We start from the raw sequence: 14,616 nt of genomic DNA, 5'->3' as shown, positions 1-14,616 counted from the left end.
GTTTACCAAGAAATCAATTAAACATTAAATAAACCCAACAGGATTGTTGGCCGCCCGTATTGGAATCATGCAGCTTAGTTACCATCAAGTACATGGTACTGTTTGAAATAATCATCAGAGTGAAGTAATTTAAAGGATAATGTCAGCTGGAGCCATTTGTCATCTTGAAAGGCAATTCTCACGTTAGGTTAAACTGGGGTATTTTATAGATTTCAAAATGCAGCTCAGCCTGACATTGTCTTTAGGGCAACGGCACATGGTGTTACTTGTGTGTGCGCGTCAGAAATACCCGGCTATGGCCAATACTGAGAATTGTCTCTGCCTACAGAGGTCATAATAACCAAGCTCTGTACTTTATGGAAACTCTACAAATGTAGAGAATATACAGTGAATTGTATAAAATGTTAATATTTAAATATGATACTGTATATTCATATTTCAATAACATGTTAATATTTTTATTAAGATTTATATTTTAATAATATTTTTTTTTTTTGGTTTTCCTGATCCCCTAAATAAATAGGGACTGTGGGAGCACAAGGGGATTAGTGCCAAGTCATCTGTGTGTGCAGATCCTTCCAACTCTTTGGCATGGAGGTGATAGCATTGTGTTCACCTAGTGTAGTGGGTGCACATTGGAACACCCATCGAGCAGAGATGGTAAGAGACCCTGTACCTTTGTAAAAAAATGAAATCAGCGGTACATGCAATGCTTCTTACACCCCAATCAACGAAGTGCCCTGTGATAGCCCTTCAACTTTCAGTTTTTAGAGGTTATATCACCACCTAGTGGCCACTTCTGAATTTTGCACACATCTGACTCGGTGGTTTGGTTCTGCAGATCATTATCTATCATCATCATATACTGATATAGCACCAATATGTTACACAGAACTTTCCATACATTTCTAAAGAATCATTTAACAAACAAGGCTTATATAATCCATTTGGGATCAGAGGGCCCTGATCACAATCTAAAGGGCTTTAAAATGTAAAATTTGTAAAAATGAAGGTTGCCAGATCATTTGAAAAATAAGTCACTCGTTATACATTGATTATTTATTTATAAATGTATTAATAAATTATTATTAATAGATTGCATTAGAGCAGCTCCTTTTATCACCAAACTTGTGGATCTTTCCCCAATATGTCCTGATGCAGGACTCTATAGTGAACCACTTTGATAAAGAAAGGGACAGCACGTGACACCGCCGGGGAGCCAAATCTCCTCTTTTTAGGGCGACTAATCTCCCTGAAAAGCCTTCCCGTTGGCTAGAATGTAAATTGCCGGCGGGATGGCACTTGGAATGCTTCATTTTCTAAAGTCACCCAAAGTTTCCCCGTGAGGCAACTTTTGGGAATTTGGAAAAATAAGTGCTCTAAATGCCATCCCGCCGGCGATTCTACCTGGCAGGAAGGCTTTTCGGGAAGATTAGTCTCCCTGAGAAGAGATCTGACGCTGGGCAACTAATCTCCCCCAGAATCTTAGCGTGTCACCACCAAATAATAAGTATCCCTAAAGGAGCACGGGACACCACGTAACACGATCCCTTAGCTAAAGTTCTGAGCTTTGCGCACCGGACACAGGGTTTTAAAAGGTAAGTCATCGATTTTGCTAAATTCTAGTGTTTAAAATCATGGTTTGATTCAGCCCCTTAACTAGAAAAAATATGATATGACAATATAATGGTTGTGTGCACCATAAATCATTTGGTGCCAAGGGGTGGCTCTTAATGGGGTGCTTCACCTTTAAGTTAACTTTACGTTATACAATAGCTAATTCTAAGCAACTGTTCAATTACTCATCATTTATTTTTAAAAGTTTTTTAATTAATTGCTTTCGAATGGTGGTCGCTGACCCTCTGCGAAAAACAAATGCTCTGTAAGGCTAAAAATATATTGTTATTGCTACTTTTTATTTGTTCCCATTCAGATGAGGCTGGGCAGCATGCCACTCCAATAACCAGGACCGCCATCAGAAATCGTAGGGCCCCATACGACAAAATTTCCTGGGACCCCTGGGCTGCGCCCATCGCAAGCCCCACCCCACAGGTCCGCCCTCCCCACCCCACAGGTCCGCCCCCCACCACACAGTAAAAAACAAAAAAATATTGGCGGCTAGGGCCCCCCATAAAAAAAACATTTGTGACCAGGCCCCCCCCCATTAAAAAATATTGGTGGCTAGGACCCCACGTGAGAAAAAAAAATTGGTGGCCAAAATTGGTGGCCAGGCCCCCCCACACACACATTATAAGAAAATTGGTGGCCAGGGCCCCTTAAATGTCCATGCCTTCCCGAAGTCAGCAGCTCTCAGAAAGATGGGGGGCCCAGCTAATCAAGTAAGTGTGGTGCTTCCGGGGCCCCCCTTACCCTCGGGCCCCCTACAACTCTCCCCCTGCCCCCCCCTGATGGCTGCCCTGCATATAATATACTAATAATTATCTTAAAGGTGAACCAACAAAGGGGAAGTGGAGAGCGACGAGTGGTCCCAGCTTAAGGGTGCCCAATGTGTAAATCTGTCCTGTGTGCCACAAAATGCGTTATGTTGCATTTTCCTACCAGAAAGAAGATGCAATATTTTTTAAAGCGGTGCCCAACATTATTATAATTGTCTTTTATTTCTTTTTTTTATTGTTTGATTGAAATCATTTTGCTTTGTGTTCTGTGGCTCCACATTTTTGAATTTAAAGGAGTACCACATTGCTCACATTTATTTCTGCCTTTGTGCAAACGTAAATTTAACCTATACCTTTAATAAAAGGTACAGTCGCAGGCATCTGAAATAGGTTCACAGAAGACTAAGCAGATCAAGAGAAAAAAAAAGGCAAGAAAAGAGCCGCTAGATCTGGAGTTTTACTGCGGAACTTTACATATTACCTATTCTGGCGTGGTTTTATGAGGATTTGCCCAATTGCAGAAATGTGCATGGGGGCCCCCCAAGACTATATTCTAGTAAAGAGATTATAATGCAATATGGCTGTGGTGACCAGCCTAAGACAATGGCAGTTTAGGTATGGCAAGAAGTAACATTCCTGAAAACTACAGGTAAAAATCCAAAATTATTACACAATTAGAGGCGCATTTATCAAGGGTCGAATTTGATTTTTTTTTATTTTTAAAAAAGTCGAATTGAATTTGAATAACTTCCTAGTCAAATGACATTTTTGACCATAAAAAAAAACTCGAAAATTAGAATTTCGAATTCGACCCTTGATAAATCTGCCCCTTAAAGTAGAACCCACATTTGTGAGCTTGGGGCAGATTTATATTTGATGAAACTGGGGAAATACAGAAGGATTTGCAGCAGTTTGATTTATTTTGCCATTTTTCAAAAACGGTCAGAAAAGTTTATTGCCTCAAAGTTGTTTACTTCTTCAGAATGTCAACACCATTCTATCCTGTGAAGTGATAGAGCTCCGCCATGTTCAGCAATAACACTGAGCTCTATCACCTGTCTAAAACATTTATCCCCAGTGTATATCACATTGGAGGAAAAGGATTGGGCCAATTGTTTTTGCGCTGGAACAAATAACTCCATAGCAGCAAATAGTTAAAGGAATTGTTCAGTATAAAAATAAAAACTGGGTAAATAGATAGGCTGTGCAAAATAAAACATGTTTCTAATATAGTTAGTTAGCCAAAAATGTAATGTATAAAGGCTGGAGTGATTTGATGTATAACATGTCAGTCTGAACACTACTTCCTGTTTTCAGCTCTCTTGGTTTACACTGACTGGTTACCCTGGCTACCAGGCAGTAACCAATCAGAGACTTGAGGGGGGGGGCACATGGGTCATATCTGTTGCTTTTGAATCTGAGCTGAATGCTGAGGGTCAATTACAAACTCACTGAACAGAAATGTACCATGTGGCCCCCCTTCAAGTCACTGACTAACTCAGAGTTATAGAGCTGAAAAGCAGGAAGTTGGATTCTGGCTGTTTTATTAGACATCTGTTCACTCCAGCCTTTATATATTACATTTTTGGCTAACTAACTATATTAGAATTTTTTTTATTTTGCACAGCCTATCTATTTACCCAGTTTTTATTTTCACACTGAACTATTCCTAAATCTAAGACGCCTCCCGCTTGTAATGTTTTACTGAATGATAAAGATAGTGTCAGACTTATCTCATCTAGGACCCTCTAGAAAACCCAACTAAAGGGCCCACTGATGAGAACTGCTGCTGATTACTACCTGCCACAATCTGGTCCCCCTTGTGCTCTAACACACCAACCAGCTATGGGGAATATTTACTAAAGGGCGAAGTGACTAAAGCAGGCGAAAATTCACCAGTGACGTCATTTCAGTACTTTGCCAATATACTAACGGTCGTAACTGGCGTAACGTCGCTAGCGAAGGAGATAGACCCTAGCGGTACTTCGCTCCCTAAAGCCTGGCGAGTTTGCGCTCTGGCGAATGGACGTAACTACGCAAATTCACGAAGATGCGGATTTTACTGAACGTTACCTCTTGCGCCAGACTTGCCTTTGCCACCTCAGACCAGGCGAAGTGCAATAGAGTAGATAGGACTTTGTTGAAAATGTTTCTATGTCCCAAAAAACGCTAGAGTCTTTTCCTTTTTCAGGGTGATAGGCTGAAAAAGAGAGTACATTTTTTTTTTTTGGGTAACAGGCTTCCCCCTACATTTCCTAACATATGGCACATAAACTATACACTGGCCTTATGTGTAGGGCAATATAACAACTCTATTTTATTTTATTTAGGTTCCCTGGGCTTGTGTAATGTAATGTATTTGCTACAACATATGCGACTATAGAACCTGCCATATGCAAATTAGGCAATGCTAACGCAACTTCGCTTTGCCTGGCGCAGTAATGCTAGCGCAACTTCGCCAGCGTTCGGCGCCCCCTGGACACAACATCAGATTTTAGTGAATTAGCGTTGTTCTGATGAAACTAGGCCTGGCGAAGTGTTGCGCTGTGAGCGAAGCCGTCAATGGCTAATTTTCGGAGGTTTGTGAATTTGCCCCTATGTGTCCGGGTCCATGGGGCCCATTTGTTTTTTTAGTGATGTAAACCACACTGTGTAAAGATCATAATAATCACATCACCCCTGGTGTTACCCCTGGTGGATCCCAAAAGCATATGTATAAATATTTTTTTTCAAAGGTGCATTTTATTTATTTTTGAAAGAAACAACAATCGAATAGAAAATAAGTGGAATGCATGGTGTTTTTCTTTCCTTCTGAATTCAGTTATTTACAGACATATACTTTGTGCTGCCACAAATCAATGTACAGGGGCAATAAATGATAAAAACCATACTTCATTTCATTTATTTGATATGGGTGGCACAGCAAAAGAAAAAAAAAAAAAAAGGGAGGGGGGGTGGAGATTAATAAAAAAAACAAATGTATATTATAAGATCACACAATATACAATTCCATAGACCATGCTTTGGTAGCACGAGGTCAGTTACTGAATGTACAATGCCTTCACTGTAGAACAATATTAAATGGAAAATATACCTTTCTACTGAGTGAATAGATTCCATTTATCGCCTATAATAAAACAGATTGTTAGGGCATAGCATAGATTGTAAAGGGAACATCCCTCCTCTGCATATATGTAATTATAAATATTGGTGAGATCTGACCTACGTCATCAAAGAGAGTAAAAGTGTGTGCAGAAAATATTCCTTCTCTAGTACATCTGCTTGGGAGCGGATTAGCCCTTTTCCATCACAGTCTAAAGCAGTGGTTCCCAAACTGTGGGGATGGCTCCTCTATGTGATGTCTGAAACCCAACTTGAAGATCATTAGGATTGAGATTTGGGGGTAAATATGTTTTTGCTGCCCTTTAGTGGCTGAATGACTGAGCGACCAAGGTTATTTTTCATAAATCTGTAACTTTGGTTTGATCTACCGGCCCTACAGTGGCCATATCTTTCAATCTGTAGCCCATTAAAGATGGCTGTGCAGAAAATTCATTAAAAATCTGGGGATGGGGCAGGGTGATAAATCTTGTACAAAATGTAACCATGGACGACTAGAAGTAGGACCTTGACTGTATAATACAACTTTTCTATCTGTATTTTTACAGTGATTTAACTCATAATAAAACGCCAGTTTATTAAAATCCAGATTCCTGCTCAGGACTGGTATTTGGCATCTACGGAGAGAACGTAAAAATAAAAAACAAAGAATAAAAAAAAAGTTCAACGACAATGCAACACTTATCTACAAATATTTAAAGGAAAAAAGAAAGCTATAGTGTCCCTCTTAAATAACCTGTTAAAGATGTCAGTCCATTGCCAGTTAAACCCCTTCAGAATCTTCTTATAATTGTTAAAGGTGACCCAGTTGGCTGGTACCAGTAAACCTAAAGGGGAAATGTCCCAAAATCAGTCTGTGATCTGTGAGATATGACAGTATATTGGATTTAGGGCAGAATTCACTTCACAAGGGAAGGCCCATACTGGGTTACACCGGCTTGGTGGTCCGGTTATACACCAAATGCTCTGTATCTTCAGTGGTTAAAAGAGTGGAGGTGTTGGCAACTGGTTGGCGCCTGCTCTTTCTCCTCTTGATGACGCAGTAACCGATTATAGCCACAACGACCAGGATACAGATCCCCAGAAAAACTGCTGCTGCCACTTCTCCGGAGCCTGAATCATGCACAAGGCATTTCATTAGGAAATTAATATATTCTTGAACAAATATCCTGCAATTCTGATGCCCCAATTAATATTGCCTTTATTACTGTTATGGGCCACTGTATTACCCCCATAAGCCAGCAGCTCTATATCTCACGTGGCAGAGCCCCACAAGTGCAGCTAGAACTTACCTTCTGGGTCTCTCTACCATTCAATACCCTCTATACCAATTCAAGGACATGGCACATGCTCAGAGCCCTGCTACATGGTGCAAGCTATTTGATACCATAAGGATCTTGGGGTTTTTGTAGATAACAAGTTGTCTAATTCTGGGCAGTGTCATTCTGTGGCTACTAAAGCAAATAAAGTTCTGTCTTGCATAAAAAAGGGCATTAACTCAAGGGATGAAAACATAATTATGTCTCTTTATAGGTCCCTGGTGAGGCCTCATCTGGAGTATGCAGTGCAGTTTTGGACTCCAGTCCTTAAGAGGAATATAAATGAGCTGGAGAGAGTGCAGAGACTAAGTGCAACTAAATTGGTTAGAGGGACGGAAGACTTAATTATGTTGGTAGACTGTCAAGGTTGGGGTTGTTTTCTCTGGAAAAAAGGTGCTTGCGAGGGGACATGATTACACTTTACAAGTACATTAGAGGACATTATAGACAAATAGCAGGGGATCTTTTTACCCCTAAAGTGGATCACCGTACCAGAGGCCACCCCTTCAGACTAGAGGAAAAGAACTTTCATTTGAAGCAACGTAGGGGGTTCTTCACAGTCAGGACAGTGAGGTTGTGGAATGCACTGCCGGGTGATGTTGTGATGGCTGATTCAGTTAATGCCTTTAAGAATGGCTTGGATGATTTCTTGGACAGACATAATATCAAAGGCTATTGTGATACTAAACTCTATAGTTAGTATAGGTATGGGTATATAGAATTTATGTGAGAGTAGGGAGGGGTATGTGTATGGATTAGGGATGCACCGAATCCACTTTTTTGGATTCGGCCGAACCCCCGAATCCTTCGTGAAAGATCCGGCCGAATACCGAACCAAATCCGAACCCTAATTTGCATATGCAAATTAGGGGTGGTAAGGGGAAAACATTTTTTACTTCCTTGTTTTCTGACAAAAAGTCATGCAATTTCCCTCCCGCCCCTAATTTGCATATGCAAATTAGGATTCGGATTTGGTTCGGCTGGGCAGAAGGATTCGGCCGAATCTGAATCCTGCTAAAAAAGGCCGAATCCTGGCCGAATCCCAAACCGAATCCTGGATTCGGTGCATCCCTAGTATGGATGCTAGGTTTTCATTTGGAGGGGTTGAACTTGATGGACTTTGTCTTTTTTCAACCTGATTTAAATATGTAACTATGTACTACATGTGTAGCTCAAAGGTGCCATGTTCCCTAAGGGTTCTGGCACACAGGGGAGGTTTCTCACCTGCGTTTAAGTCTGCGCTACCTCAGGTGACAAATTTCCCCTACATGCTTTCCCACTGGTAATAAAATAAATCGGCAATAGGAAAACACACGACACTTCAATTTTTTGAGGTTGCCTAAAGTTGCTCAGGGATTTACTTTATTTCAGGTGGGAAAACATTCTGGGGATATTTGTTGCCAATGGTAGCACAGATTTAAACATGGGGGGGACAGAATCTCCCAGTCTTCAGTGTTGAACCCCAGAAGACTTCTGAACCTGTGTTCTGGTATATATGTTACAGCATTTCTACCCTCCTTCTTTGTTGAAAATAAGTTCTCCTTAAATTGTAATTTTAGAAAAGTAATGAGCTCACCTGAACCTTCCTTTTGGGCTTCAGTGTCTCCTAATCTTCTCCCAAAAATGTCTTGCTCTAAATAAAAAAAAAAAAAGATTTAATGAAATTAATCATGTATGATGGTGTCACAATAAACAAGGTGGGACATGTTCTAAGCAAAGGGGTGTAGCCTGACATCATTGGAGTGAGCCAAGACCTGAAATTGAAGACACGAGTTATTTTTAACAAAGAATTTTATCAGAGCTAAACAACCACGGTCGACTGGGCTGGTGTTAATAAATATACTACTTAAGAAATGTATCAACTAATTGTATCAATTTAGATCAGTGACCCCCCTCCAGAGCTGCTTCAGAACAGAAGAAGGTAAAAAAAAAATGAATTTATAACTTCAGTATAAGAAAAACAGAATATAGAAAGGAATTGAAAAAATTCTGTATTTCTGGTGATCTGAAACTAACTGAACTGAAAGTGTTGGAAGGTGAACAACCCCTTTAAGATCTCTGATCTGTTTCTTACAAAGAACAACATAAGAGCAGTTATGTGCCTTGGAAACATTCTCCCTGATTATACTGCCGGAAGAAATGACCAGCAGCTAGTGCTCTTGTGACAAAGTTCATTCATTGTTTAGAAACCATATAATTGCTTTGAAAATTAATGTAAATTGCAAAATGCTTAGAAGACATCCTGATAAATGTTACATTCATTTGTTTTTAAGGTTTACAAATTCTATAAAAGGGATCAAAACACAAAAAAATTAGTTGGTGTAAACTTACTCAGGGCACTGTATATTAAAGGACATGTTCAGTTTAGCTGGTATAAGATAGTTTGCCAGAAAGAAATCATTTTTTTAAATTGCTGTTTATTTTTGTTTTGTTCCTTTTTTTCTAATATTGATGTTTAAAAGTTTTCCTTTTCATGTTTCCCTAAAGCAGCTCCATGAGAGAGTCAGGGACTGTAACTTTCATAGTGGAGGACAAGCTTTTCTTTAGCGTCTGCAGTTCAAATATGTTTGTTTTCCTTCGGACTGCTTTGGTTGTATTGTTGTTAAATATTGTGAACATAATTTTAAACTGTAGATACTGATTAAAAGCTTCAGTGCTGAAGGTCCTCATTGTCAACATAACTTCCAGTTCAGTGCACACAGGAATGCAGGCTGCCTGTCGCCCCTTCTCTGCTGCTATTGCAAAGCATTTTGTAAGTGAAGCTGTTAAAGAAAATCCAAGTGGAAGTAAACTCCACCTTTTATTACAGCAGTTTAGGGGTATATTACTAAAATATTTTGTCATAATAATATTGGCAATTTGCAATAATAATAATATTTTGGCATAATTTCTACAATTCATACAGTAGTTGGTAACATTGCAGAGATGCTGCTGAAAAATGTATCAGTTAATCCTGCAGATTAGGAACCTGGACTAATATATGAGAGAGAGAGAGAGAGAGAGAGAGAGAGAGAGAGAGAGAGAGAGAGAGAGAGAGAGAGAGAGAGAGAGAAAAGAAAGAGAGAGAGAGAAAAGAAAGAAAGAAAGAAAGAGAGAGAGAGAGAGAGAGAGAAAAAAGAAAGAGAGAGAGAGAAAAGAAAGAAAGAAAGAGAGAGAGAGAGAAAAAAGAAAGAGAGAGAGAGAGAGAAAAAAGAAAGAGAGAGAGAGAGAGAAAAAAGAAAGAGAGAGAGAGAAAAAAAAGAAAGAGAGAGAGAGAGAAAAAAGAAAGAAAGAAAGAAAGAAAGAGAAAGAGAAAGAGAAAGAGAGAGAGAGAGAGAGAGAGAGAGAGAGAGAGAGAGAGAGAGAGAGAGAGAGAGAGAGAGAGAGAGAGAGAGAGAGAGAGAGAGAGAGAGAGAGAGAGAGAGAGAGAGAGAGAGAGAGAGAGAGAGATTAAAACTTCAATTGTAGAAAAATGGTTGAAAATTAAAAATGGAAAGCAACAGGATTGGGTACAGAAGGTGGATGTTAATGGAAAATTCTCTATAATCACTAGATTATAGTGTTGATTCAGTGTCGATAAATGTAAAGTCGTGCACCTGGGATGTAAAAATATGCAAGTCACTTATACCCTTAATGGGACTGCAGTAGGCATATCCATTATGGAAAAGGACCTTGGAGTCCTTGTAGATGATAAACTTGGCTGTAGCAAGCAATGCCAGTCAGCAGCATCAAGGGCAAATAAGGTCTTGAGCTGTATGAAAAGGGGCATAGAGTCAAGGGAGGAGGGGGGTCATTCTTCCACTGTATAGAGCACTTGTAAGGCCCCATCTAGAATATGCTGTACAGTTTTGTTCTCCATCACTCAAACAGGACATTATTGTATTAGAGAGGGTACAGAGAAGGGTAACTAAGCTGGTAAAAGGTATGGAAAATCTTAGCTATGAGGAAAGGCTGGCCAAATTGGGGATGTTCATGCTGGAGAAGAGGCGTTTAAGGGGGGATATGATAACTATGTATAAATATATAAGGGGATTGTACAATAACCTCCCTAATACTTTATTTACCAGTAGGTCTTTCCAGCTGACACAAGGTCACCCATTCCGATTATCCCAACCACCGGCATTAGTCCATGCGCTCCAGTGAGTTCTTTATTTGAATACACTTCTCATACACCAGACTATCAAAAATCGCTGTATAAAACTCACCAGAAACACCTTCACAATACCGCATGCAATCAGATTCTCTGTGAAATTTGTTGTCATTCCCAGCACAGCCGCCATAAGTAAACCTCAAGCATTTCCGAACTCTAGGGTCATAGTAGAACCGAGTGAAAGAGGCCCGACAGGGACCTGTATCTGGCATGTCAACACAGCGGACTGAAATCGGACAGGAGAAATTATGGTTATTCCTTTATGTAGATTTTCTATAAATATACAAAACAGATATAGCCGGGTAGCCTCAGTAATTTTGTCTAAATGCATAAGAATAAAATGTTTTTGCTCCAGCAGCCAACAGGACAACATCTTCTGACCTCCAACAAAGCTTAGAATGGCACCCAGGAGTTTCACAGCAATGTGTGAAATCTGGTATTGACTAGAACACCTGTATCTCCCCCTTTAAGAAATGTTCCATCCATATTTTAAAGCACAGTTGCTACAGATACACCGGGTCTCATTTATCAACACTGGGCAAATTTTAAAAGTTGTGAGCACCTACCTTTATTGTTGGGAATATCAAATGTTTGCAGCTTCTTAAAACCTTTATCATCTGATGGAAACAGAATTAAAAATATATAAATCAATAACCCAACAATTGAGAAATGTATGCAAAATACACAATATAATCTGTAGATAATGTAAATGGTGTATATGTATAAAACCACACTTGTCACTATCAGTGTGCAGGGTTTAGTTGCCCTTTTATTATTCACAGTACATTGTGGAAATGCCTTTCTAGAAAGGCAACACTGTCCTATCACTTTACAGCATAGAATTCATTATCTCATACATCATGTTTGTAGGTTGGACGGTGTTATTATAATAGTCCCATGGAGAACTTTAGGCTTTACTTATTTGTCCTACAAGCAAAATGGTACCTCCCTGTCATCGGAACAATATATATCGAAATTCAAAAATGATGATTTAAGAACACAGCAGGTTAAGTCTCAGCCTTTACTTTCTATTTATAGACAGAATATATATCCTGCATCTTATAGGGTTTTATCAACTCATAAAAATCCCATACAACAGATAAGGTTTGTCTTTTTTGATTTCCTGGTCTTATCTATGTGCAAATCATTTGTGGCCCTATAATATGGAGCACTATGGAAAGAACTGACCCCTGCAAACTGGTGAGACCTAGTTCTGCAACCAATAATCTAAAAAACAATATTGTATCTACAATAACATTTTAATACATAAGCTTTCAGAAAATGACAGATCCCCTTTAGTTAACTAAAATACAGCCCAACACCAAAACATGTTCATACAAACCCTTTAATAAATTAACATGGAATTATATTTGGGCTCTTTAATGCAAGACAACAACTACACTGCAGCAATTAGTTTTTTAGTGGTTTGTGCCATATTACTGGCTTCCATATTTTTGGGAAGCCAATTGTAATATTACAGGACGGCATAACGTATCAATAGAAGGATTGGCCAAAATCCAAAGTGGACACAGTAAAAATCATTAGAATATCAATAACATTGGAAAACATGTCCTTCTGTCATCATTTCATATTTTTCATTTGGTCTTATAGTTGGGAAAAGGCAAAATGAATCAGCCAAATAAGAATGCAGGTATTTATTCTGGGTTAATGGGCATCTGTATTTGGGGAGGATGGGCTCCACTGGGTGACCTGGGTGAAATCTGTTCTAATGACAATGTCTCCTATCTAGATAATACTAATTCCTTCCACCCATACAGAGAAATGCTATTTATAGCACCACAGGAAATGGGTGTCTCTCATACACTTTAGCCCAGGGGTGTCCAAAAGGTACATTAGGATCTACCAGAAGACCTTTAGCTGGTGGTCAGTAGATCTCAAGACACTGTCAACAAACAATTTGTCTATATCACCCTCCTCTTTTGATGATTTTCATTCAGATATGTATTCTGTTAAGGTTACATATAAAATAGTTGTTTCTGAAATATAGTGATATACAATAGCTTCTTTCGATATAATATTTAAGGAATATTTTCAAAGGAACAGATTGCTAACAATGTTCATAATGGGACAACATCACTAAAAGTAGACCTCTAATTAGTGTGGGCACTCCTGCTCTTTCATTTTCCCTGTTGAGCGTCGCTTTGCACTTACAATTTTCACAAAACTGTTCGTCTGAATTATCTGGGCAGTCTTGGTGCTCATCGCATTCCAAAGTGGCATCAATGCAGCAGCCTTGGGCACACTGGAACTGATTGGGAGAGCAGTGTCCATCACACACTGTAGGGAGATGAAACACAAATGTTAAGAACAAAGACAAAAGGCTACCCATGGTCTTGAGCGAATGGGCAGTAGTAGTTCAGCAACAACTGCAATGTTTCCATGTCACGAAACCTTACTACAACAAGAGGCTTATGAGTCTGCCCCTGTCACACAACAATTTGGTCAACGTCTGCCCCATGTGTGCATTAACTGCCTTGAATGCAATTTAACTGGAAACTGTAGCTCTGTTACCTCACTATGGGGTGGGATGTACTACCATGTAATATAATATTACTGTACCATTGTGCAGAAAAGATGCCGCCACCCTCCTCTCCCGCTCCGCGCTTGGAGCGGGTCTAAGGGGGCAGTATCGCTAGTGCATTAAGCTCAATGGAAGTTCAGCTCTTAAAGTTACAAGAGGCAGCTTTTTGCCGCTCCTTGTAACTGGTCGCTCGCTGCCACCTGAGGCAAGGGTCTCACCTTGCCTCATGACAAAAGCGGCCCTGGGTTTATTATAAAAACAGTACACATTTTTTATTAAATTATATTGGAGATACTGTAGATTTCTTTTTTAAATCAAAGAAAGTAAAAATGCGATTTCATTTTTTTGCCTTTACATCCCCTTTAAGCTTTAATTTTCCTACAGTTCAGGGGTTTTAATACACCTGTAGATATCAATTAAAACAATTTAAAAGATGACACTCCTGTATTTTGCGGGGAACTAAGATATTTGCAACATTGTTTAAAAGAACAACCAGGGGTTAAGCAAATGCTGCTTTCAATAGCAATTTAATCTTTAAAAGCACTGAAAATTTTTAAAAACATTGGAAATGTATTAGGCAAATATTTATGTTGGGGTCGATTTGCCATTTAAAGATCTCTAATTCTAAAATCTATCTAAAATCTCCAATCCCATTCCAACACTATAACATGGAGCTGACATATTATCAATTGTTATGGCTATGAACAAGGATCGGACTAGACAGTGATCTAACCAAATGCTGGACATAAACATATGTTTCAAAATATGCACAAAAAAAACCCACAAAATGGGTTTGTAATGGTTCATAGAACATACCTGGATGCAGTCGTCTGCCAGACTTGCCAGAATGTTCTGTATAAAGAAAGGAAAAGCAGGGATTTAATTCTTCCATTAAGTATTGGATTGTCTGCCAATAAAATAGGACAGACTGAATGCAAATTATTATTTACAACCTAGTTCCATCGGCCATAAGATTCATGACAGTAGTATAAAAGTACCATCAAACCTGAAGATTTTAGGGTTTTTTTTGGGGGCCTCCTTGAAAATAAATGCCCCTTCTTTGAGATCCACCCAAACCCTGTCCACTCCCCATTAGTGATGTGCAGGTTG

General features: G+C 39.2%; 1 protein-coding gene across 1 annotated transcript in view; it reads right to left on the bottom strand.

Annotated features, from left to right (window-relative positions):
* Window positions 1-5,118: 5,118 nt before the first annotated feature.
* spint1.L (serine peptidase inhibitor, Kunitz type 1 L homeolog) overlaps window positions 5,119-14,616 on the bottom strand; it is a 30,013-nt gene continuing 20,515 nt past the window's right edge. Inside the window, exons 5-10 of the mRNA XM_018231249.2 lie at window positions 14,323-14,358; window positions 13,137-13,262; window positions 11,531-11,581; window positions 11,020-11,190; window positions 8,412-8,468; window positions 5,119-6,629 (exon numbers count right to left, since the gene is read on the bottom strand). Coding sequence (XP_018086738.1) covers window positions 6,445-6,629; window positions 8,412-8,468; window positions 11,020-11,190; window positions 11,531-11,581; window positions 13,137-13,262; window positions 14,323-14,358 — 626 coding nt within the window. The 3' untranslated portion in view covers window positions 5,119-6,444. The remainder of the gene's footprint in view (window positions 6,630-8,411; window positions 8,469-11,019; window positions 11,191-11,530; window positions 11,582-13,136; window positions 13,263-14,322; window positions 14,359-14,616) is intronic.

Source organism: Xenopus laevis, chromosome 8L, assembly GCF_017654675.1.
Source record: "Xenopus laevis strain J_2021 chromosome 8L, Xenopus_laevis_v10.1, whole genome shotgun sequence".
Classification (NCBI taxonomy): Eukaryota; Metazoa; Chordata; class Amphibia; order Anura; family Pipidae; genus Xenopus; species Xenopus laevis.
The sequence above is the reverse complement of the archived record's forward strand: the minus strand, read 5'-3'. Positions and strand labels throughout refer to the sequence as shown.